Genomic DNA, 9107 nt, shown 5'->3' with positions numbered 1-9107 from the left:
TTGTTCGTTGAAAGACCATCTTTTGACCAGCTTTTGGCTCGAGCTTGTGAGGAGATTAGTTGCGACATAAACGACCCTAGAATATCAATTCAGGGTTTGTTGTCCCATATTACATATGGAACAGTTGTCCGACGGTTGATCTCCATTACCTCAGAAGATGATTGGGTGATATATTTAAAAATTGTGAAGACGATGGTTCCACCATGTTTGGATGTGGTTGTTCAAAAGTTACCTGTTAGTCAATGCGAAGGTCCAGTCGGGTTATCTCCACAAATGCCAAATGCATCTCGTATTGAAGCTCCTTTGGTAGAGCTTCATGAAGAAGTCGTTGTTGTGCCCGATGCTCAATCGGGTCCGCACGAGTATGGGATTTCTCGTCCTATTCCCGGCGTTTGTGGGGCTTCTAATGCGGTGGTACCCCCCCAAGAGATCCCATTGACCCAGGATCCAGTTGACGATCATCCTAGTAAGTGTCTTCGACACATTGTTCGTATCCATCATTATTTCGTTTGATTAGACTTTTTAATGTGGTTTTTCTTGCTCCGACCTGATGCAGGATCTCCACATATCAATAATGCTGATGTTCAGATTGATGTGCCTGTGTCATATAATATGGACAACATATGCAGGGCATCGAATAGTGTTGATGTTCAGATTGAGGATGAGGAGGAGCCATATGAGGCTGCACGGGCCGTAGATTCTGATGATGACCGTCCGGTTCAAGAAATGACCGAGCAAGAAATTGAACTCATAAGACGTTTGTGTCCGGAGCGAGACCCTGCAGTACATGAATTTAGCAGTTTAAGTCATTCCACCCGTGCGTATGCTGAAGGACGTGACGATGAACTGCTAGAGGCTCCGGATAACGCCGATAGCATTGAGATTAAGGTTGGCTTACTTTTCAAGGATCTGCCTACACTGAGACGATGGCTACAGGAATATTCTGTGAACCGGAAGAGGCCGTTCAAGGTGAGACATTCGTATGCACAGCGTCGTTACACTGTTGTGTGCGAGGTGCCAGAATGTAATTGGAGGGTATGTGCCCGAAGGCAGAAGGACACCGGAAAGTTTAAGATCACCAAAATTGTAGGTCCACACACTTGTGCCCAGACAGAGCTGAGCTCTAAGCATCGTCAGTTGACATCTACCCTGATTGCGAAAAGGATATTGGGGATATTGAAGGGTCAGCCAAACTTGAAGGTGAAGTCAATTATGACCATGTCTTCGGAGCTGTTTGGTTATAGGATCAAATATGGGAAAGCATGGAGGGCAAAGCAGCGGGCATGGAAGATGATATACGGGGATTGGGAGGAGGGTTATGAGAAGTTACCAGCATTGTTCAATGCAATGAAAGCAAAAAACCCAGGCATGCATTACGAGTACATCCCCAAACCTAATGAATGGAGGAACGGCAAAGAGATATTTTATCGTGCTTTCTGGTGTTTCTCGCAGTGCGTAGAGGCCTTCAGGCATTGTCGTCCCGTGCTCTCTATTGATGGTACTTTTCTGCTTGGGAAGTATAAGGGCACATTGTTGGTTGCCATATCATGCGACGCAGACAACTCACTGGTTCCAACACCAAGCTATAACATTACCTCGTCTCCTAAAAAAAATAGTAAGTACCGCTATAACATTACATCTGGTGCAAAAAAAAATACCAACCTCATCGTAATCGACCATATGTCCACAAAAATATCCAACACCAAGCTCCGAAGGAACTAATCCATACTTAGCTTCAATACCGCATTTGCAGAGTACTGGATCAAATTTGACCTCTTCTGCCGCCCACCCCATGTATCTCTTTTCCTTTACCTCTGGCTCTGGCCAATGGGACAAAGGACCATACAACCACTCTCTGAAACGACACTTACGCCACCCGTATGGCTGCAGGAGAAAAATTAGTAATTTATTGTAAATAAAAATAGTTCATATATTTAACGTATCAATGGGCTCACATAATCAATGTTCGGACAACAGAACTGCTTGTCATAGTCTTCGTCGATGACAGCACGGTCTCCACAATCGCATCGAGGCGGTGAGTCCATCCGTCTTTCTGTTGCTACCTCCTTCTCTGCATCCGTCATTGGTGGAGGATTCGGGGGAGGAGGTACCCAACGCTTAAAACGCTCATGACTGGTCTTTCCACTCAACCAATTAACGAAAAGAAGATATCGAGGGTCAAATTTATCAGGACCATCGATCCACTGGAAAAAGAAACACCTCTGATGTCCCTAAAATAATGGAAAGATGCACTATTACATATCTACAAAAAAATGAATGCGAATAAAGTTAAGTGACAAGTCATAAGCTACGTACGTCCAAAGTGCCACAAAGGTAGTAGCAGCGAGCAGCCGTGTCTGGATGTTGTGATTGATGTACCCAAGCCAGTCTGCCACAGTCACAGTTAGGCACGTGGAGTTCAGGAGGAACAGGAGCATCCTTACTAGATACGTCCGGATATAACTCCCGAGGACGACCTCTCTTCTGCCACAACGCCTCTCGGTACATGTCTTTCATCTAATAAACGATTATAATTATCACTTGTACCTATTTTGCTTTATAATAAGTCTACACAAACTAATATTCGAAATAATAATATAATAGGTGTATACAAATTATTTAACTAACAACCCAATATACAAAACGAATCAGTTGGAAATCATACCTTGGCCTACGAAGTGAACCAACTCAAATATTTGAATCCAACAATTTTTGACGAAGTTTGGAAATGGGATGAAATGAGCTGCTCTCGGCCAGCCGCGCGGGCGTTTTTATAGGCATTCGTAGCTCGGCGCCAAGATCTGTGGCGCCGAGCTACGAGGCCGCGCCGCCGCCACGTCAGAGCCAGGTAAGCCCTGGACGCAACTAGCCGTTGCGGCCACGTCACAGCTCGGCGCCATAGGCTGTGGCGCCGAGCTGTGTTAGCTCGGCGCCACGGCCTATGGCGCCGAGCAAAGGGTCCAAAACTGCATTTAAAATTTTTTTAGGTCTAAACGTAAATTTACTTCGGTTTAGGGGCTAAAATACAAAAAATTCGGCTTTCAAGACCCAAGGTAAGAAACTTGAGGTAGTCAAAGACTTGACCGAGAGGCTAGATTCTCTTGCCCAAACCTAGGACTCAGCCCTGGTCGAATAAGCAAAGATCACTGAGCTCAAAAGCAATTCTTGTCTGTGTCTGAGAAGGCTATAGACAATGAGAGATCCGTTAATAGAGGATTGGTTGCTCGGTTGTACTTAGCCACCAAGGCCAGAAACTCGGCTGATGAAGAGAAACATTAGTAAGTTCCTAAGCGCTTTGGTCTTTTTAATACTTCCTTATGTTTGCCCAAAACCTGGTCCTGCCAAAAACTTGTTCTTGTCAATCAGTTGTGTCAATATGGACGACTTACATCCATGATGTTGAAGAATGTCATGTACCCAAAGTAGTGTGAAGAGTCCGATAAGAAAAATCACCCAACATTAAATAAATAGTGAGATGGAGAGTCTGAATAGCTGATATAAAATTTAGAAGTAAAAATGTATTGATTGCTGACAAAAAAATCGTAAGATATTAAGATCAATAACAATACTATATGTTATTTATTTTTATCTAATTATTATGCTAATAGTAGCTGATATAACCACACACAGTTATTATACTAGTTTGACCTGTGTAACTGTTGGCCACAGAACAGGCTAGCTACTCGTCATGGGCACTCACTCAGGCGTGCCTGTTGAGTAGGAGCAGTAGTAGTAAAAAAGAAGAAGGAAAAAAAAGCGATCTCTAATCCGCGCGGCGCGGGGGCCATGCTGCCGTGATTTGACTCGTGGAAGCCCTCCTCCACGCTCGCTCCCCATCTTTTTCGTCGCTTTCCACGCGCGCTGTGCTCGCTGCCACGACAAGACGCGACGCCGACGACGTACGGCGCCTTTTCCCACCGCCCGCCCGCGCGCCGGCCAGCCCCCCAGAGATGCTGCCATTTCATTTCCCACCCCATCCCATCGATCGTCACTCTACTACTACTAATATTGAAGGAGCGATTAAAGCCAGCTATTAACATTGAAGGAGTAGTAGAAGCTGCAAATTCAACCCAAACGGATAGATTGTATAGGACTGGAATGAGTTTATTTCTTTGAATCTGATTTTTTTGCGTAAAATTTGATTCGGGGCGCGTATCCACCCACCCACGCGCGCACGCCAGAGAGGCCGGAGCCATGTCCGTCCATGTCGCTCGCTCGTCCCATCAATCAACTCTCCAACAGTCTCGCCTCTTCTCTTCTCTTCTCTCTCTCTTTTCTTTAACTTCTCTCTCCTTCCATCCCCCGCTGCCTCTGCGTGCTCAGCCCAGGGCCAGGGCCGGGCAAGCCAGTACTGCGAAGTCAGCTCGCAGCAGAGAAAGCACCCCCGGCCCACCCCCACAACCACGTACTGTATACTGCTGCCACTGCGCCAGCCAGCACGCTCCTCCACCTCCATGTGCATGCTGCAGCTGGAGCTGCATGTGTAGGCGTGGCCGTGTCCCGTCTCTCGTCTCGTGTGGGGGTGCCTGTGCTCATGCCATTGCCATTGCCATTGCCATGCTGCGTGCCGCTGTTGCCCGTGCTTCACCTGCGCTGCGCCCCCCTGCTCCACTCCATCCTAGTAGCTCTACAGCTTCGAGTAGCTCGCTCTCACTCGCGCTCTCTACCGCTCCGGCTCGCTGAGACCCTGACCCTGTGTCCCTGTCTATATATACACGCGCGCCCCCTTTCCGGGCATCCCTTTTCCTCCCGCCCGCGCCCCCGTCTTTTCCTTTCCGCGTGCCCTAATTTCTCGCTGCGCCTTGTCCCCCACACCTCCCTCCCTCCGCCGCTGGTGCTCTCTCCTCCTATACATACAAACACATACACACAAGCTCGCTCGCTCGCTCACGGGCTGTGAGAGAGGCCGTGGAAAGGAATCTTTCAGCTCACACCTCCCTATCCCTCCCTCCCTCCCTCCCTTCTCCTCCTACTGCTACTGCTCGCCAGGTCCCCTCGCTCGCTCGTCGTCTTCAACCTCACACAATTATTTGTGCTCCCGCTCCTTCCGTCCGTCCTTCCTCCCCCCTCCCCTCTCCCGCTCCTGCTGCCTTGCCTCTCAGCCGAGGGACGCCAAGGTCTCTGCCAGGATGGTGTAGGCCGTGCCTCTGTAAGTTCTTCGTTTCCTAGCTTTACTATCAACGCGCACGTATTAGTTCACTCGTTCGTTCGTCTCTGGTTGTGTGGATTATTGGGGAGGAGTAGCAGTAGTGGCAGTCTGATCTGGTTTAGCATGTCTTCTTGCATTCGGGTTGTTTTTTACGGCACCTCCTACATAGTAGCAGTAGCAGTACTGTGGTAGAGATGTTGATTTGTGACAAGGATTGTTCCTCAGTTTCCGGGTCTTTTATTTTACCAGAGGAAGCGCGCGGGTGCAGCCGCTGAATGTGATGTGTCCCCGGTTTTTTTTCTTCTATTTTTCTCTCTCGTTCTTTATTTCGTGGTATGTGCGCGTGAGCAGGAGAATTTCTTTTTTTGAAAGGCGAGCAGCAGGAGATTGTGTCGTCGATTTCGTTCCCAAAAATTTGGCTATTTAGTTCATGTCCTGCGGCCCCCCTATTTATTTCCTCCTGTTCGTCGGCGAGAACCGTCGGTCGTCTGCCTCGTACGTGAATTCTTCTCGTTCGGCTTCAGGTGTGCGGCGGCGGTCCTGAACTCGTTTTGGTCTGTCAGAATAGTTACTAGTTAGTTTGGTGCCATGGTTCTTCAGAAATCTTCCCGGTCGTCAACGCCATGTTTTCTTCACCCACCATTGTCCAGCTTGATCTCATCTCCCCTGGATGCCCTTTGGAGTATTAACCAATTAAGATCGAGCAAGGATCTGCAGCATGCGAAAATGATGAAGAAACCTTTGGGGGGGGGGAAAAAGAGAAGAGAATCGCTACTCCTATTCCTATATGATACTGTAAAGTTCACATCCAGCAGTCCACTCCAAGCAAGCCCTACGCAGATCCAACAAGTCCCATCCTACCCTTGTACTACATATATGTCGTAGGGTACCACCACACTGATCTGGCGTCGACACGTTGCTGTCCGCATTGTTGGGGCTATGTTTCCTCATCATGGTTTCACCATGCTTTGATTAGACGTAGATTTCGTAGAACCAACCAATCCTCAACAACACCACTTGGCCATCTCATGATTGTGTGTAGGGCATCACTACCCCCCCCCCCCCCCCCCCCCCCCCTCTCTCTCTCTTTCTCTGTCAAAATCTGGTCTTGTCTCCTTCACAGCACCGCCCTCCTTTTTTTTACATACAGTACAGTACAGGAGCCAAATCACTCACCTTCCCCGCCGCTCTTTTTTTCAACCATCCACAACCTCGGCGACGGGACGCATGGGGGAGTAGCACCGCCGTCTCTAACCCGGCGTTAGCAAGGCGCCGGAGCGCGGATTATTAGGGCTTGGTCCCGCGCGTCATCAAGGTCGCATTGACTCAGAGTTTTGCCTCACATTCCCTCGCCTTGGTTTCTAGCTTTTCGCTGGGGTAGAGAGGAGTATTAGGTCGGGCATTTAAACCTGGCAGATTTTAGCTTCGTCCTGGTTCATGCGCCACGTTAATGGCCGACGGCGACCTGGCTGGCTCCAGCAACAAGACAAGCGCGCGAGAAACCAGCGCGCGCGTGCTCGCTCGTAGTGCCCACACCTTTGTCTCCATGTGTATGTGTGGGGGTGTGGGTGGATGCTGATTGATAGCGGCGTCGCCATGAATCCATGCCGCTTGGTCCGGATTGACCTTGGACTGAAGGTTGATGGACAATACAGAGGCTAGTACATTTTTTACAGTGAAATCTACTGTGTGGGTTAAACTCGGGTGGTTACTCACTGCTCTGTCGTAGTATTAACTGGTCAAGTAAGGAACTGGAGGAATTAACTCCTTTTCTTCTGCTCATACTGGAGTAGGTCATGCACGGCAGTGTAAATGTTGCCTGGAGCCAGCTGCAGATCATCCTGTCACCTGAGTAAATTGTGGCCTAACAACTGCACGTCTCTATCCCACCGTTTATTATTTCAAACACATGTCAGGGTCAGAACAGTGTTGTGTACGTCCACTGCTGGTGAGCTCACAGCTCACTCAGCCTTTGAGCTGTTTCTCGAGCGTGCATTGGCGGCCTCTGCACTCTGCAGCAGCGCTGCAGCGACTAGCTAGCTAGCAAGCTTTGCTGGCTAACCACCACTGACGTGGTTGCTTTTGTTCCCCGTCCGGCATGCTAATCACTGTCCTTCACGTAGCAAGATGCTGACTGAGACATATCCGTGGTCTTTGCAGTAGTTATTAGCATATACTTTTTTTTGTTCTTGTTATTTCTTTTTTTCAATCCTCATGAGCTAAAGAGCTAATTAAAGATTTGGTCTTTGTTTTGGCTTCGCATGGTCGGACACATATATACATGGGACCGTGGATGCAATCCAATGCAATGCAAGCAGCGCGCATTATGAGGTGTGGTGGTGAGGGATGGGCGATGGCCTTTGCAGATGAAGGAGCGACAGCGCTGGCGGCCTGAGGAAGACGCCGTCCTGCGCGCCTACGTCCGGCAGTACGGCCCCCGCGAGTGGCACCTGGTGTCGCAGCGCATGAACGTGGCCCTCGACCGCGACGCCAAGTCGTGCCTGGAGCGCTGGAAGAACTACCTCCGCCCCGGGATCAAGAAGGGCTCGCTCACCGAGGAGGAGCAGCGCCTGGTGATCCGCCTGCAGGCCAAGCACGGCAACAAGTGGAAGAAGATCGCCGCCGAGGTGCCCGGGCGCACGGCCAAGCGCCTCGGCAAGTGGTGGGAGGTGTTCAAGGAGAAGCAGCAGCGGGAGCTGAGGGACAGCCGCCGCCCGCCGCCGGAGCCTAGCCCCGACGAGCGGGGCAGGTACGAGTGGCTGCTCGAGAACTTCGCGGAGAAGCTCGTCGGAGAGAGGCCACAGCAGGCTGCCGCTGCGCCGTCGCCGCTGCTCATGGCCGCGCCCGTGCTGCCGCCCTGGCTGTCGTCCAACGCCGGGCCGGCCGCCGCCGCCGCCGCCGCCGTCGCGCACCCGCCGCCAAGACCGCCGTCGCCGTCCGTGACGCTCAGCCTCGCGTCCGCCGCGGTGGCGCCGGGCCCGCCCGCGCCCGCGCCATGGATGCCGGATCGCGCCGCGGCCGACGCGGCGCCGTACGGGTTCCCGAGCCCGTCGCAGCACGGCGGCGCCGCGCCCCCGGGCATGGCGGTCGTGGACGGGCAGGCGCTGGCGGAGCTCGCCGAGTGCTGCCGCGAGCTGGAGGAGGGGCGGCGCGCGTGGGCGGCGCACCGGCGGGAGGCTGCGTGGCGGCTGAAGCGCGTGGAGCAGCAGCTGGAGATGGAGCGCGAGATGCGGCGGCGCGAGGTGTGGGAGGAGTTCGAGGCCAAGATGCGCACCATGCGGCTGGAGCAGGCGGCCGCCGCGGAGCGCGTGGAGCGGGACCACCGGGAGAAGGTTGCCGAGCTCCGCCGCGACGCGCAGGTCAAGGAGGAGAAGATGGCCGAGCAGTGGGCCGCCAAGCACGCGCGCGTCGCCAAGTTCGTCGAGCAGATGGGGGGGTGCTCCCGTTCATGGTCCTCTGCCACCGACATGAACTGTTGAACTGGACAAACGAGCCGCTGACCACACCGTCGCTAGCTATCGCGTGCTACGTGCTCCGGTTCACGGCTTTCTTGCATTCTGGGACGCGACTTGTAAACGCCATGGATTTTCTTGCTCACGTTCACTTCCGCTTTCTTTCTTTCTTTTTTTCTTTTCTTTTTATTTACAACTGTTGTTACGGTCGGTTCAGTGCTTCTCTCTCTATCTACTAGTAGTTGATCAGAGTCAAGAAATGTAATGCTGCCGTTACTGTCGTAGTTTCATCCTCTCTAAACATGCGTTCTGTCTGTTTTTGATCATGCCAAGCTTCAACCTTAGCACTGAATAAATAGAACGAGAAAAAAAAATCAGACAAAGTTTCAAATCCATGTGTGCTGCTGGGTCGACGATGCTTCCTGTCGTAGTTTTAGGTCTGATTAGTTTCACGGCACCCTGCCTCGTCGTCGTCGTGACTTGGCTGAGCTGAAGCAGCAGCCTCG

The 9107-nt window shown here is 51.5% G+C and overlaps 1 protein-coding gene across 1 annotated transcript; it reads left to right on the top strand.

Moving 5' to 3' along the window:
- Positions 1-4520: 4520 nt before the first annotated feature.
- LOC542488 (rough sheath 2) lies at positions 4521-8896 on the top strand. The gene is made up of 2 exons (NM_001112039.2): positions 4521-5149; positions 7468-8896. Exon 2 carries the CDS (start codon positions 7516-7518, stop codon positions 8626-8628), a length of 1113 nt encoding a protein of 370 aa, NP_001105509.1. The 5' UTR covers positions 4521-5149; positions 7468-7515; the 3' UTR covers positions 8629-8896.
- The last annotated feature ends 211 nt before the right edge of the window (positions 8897-9107 follow it).

Source organism: Zea mays, chromosome 1 (genome assembly GCF_902167145.1).
Source record: "Zea mays cultivar B73 chromosome 1, Zm-B73-REFERENCE-NAM-5.0, whole genome shotgun sequence".
NCBI classification, from domain to species: domain Eukaryota; kingdom Viridiplantae; phylum Streptophyta; class Magnoliopsida; order Poales; family Poaceae; genus Zea; species Zea mays.
Note: the sequence above shows the minus strand (reverse complement) of the source record. Positions and strands in the feature narration are given on the sequence as shown.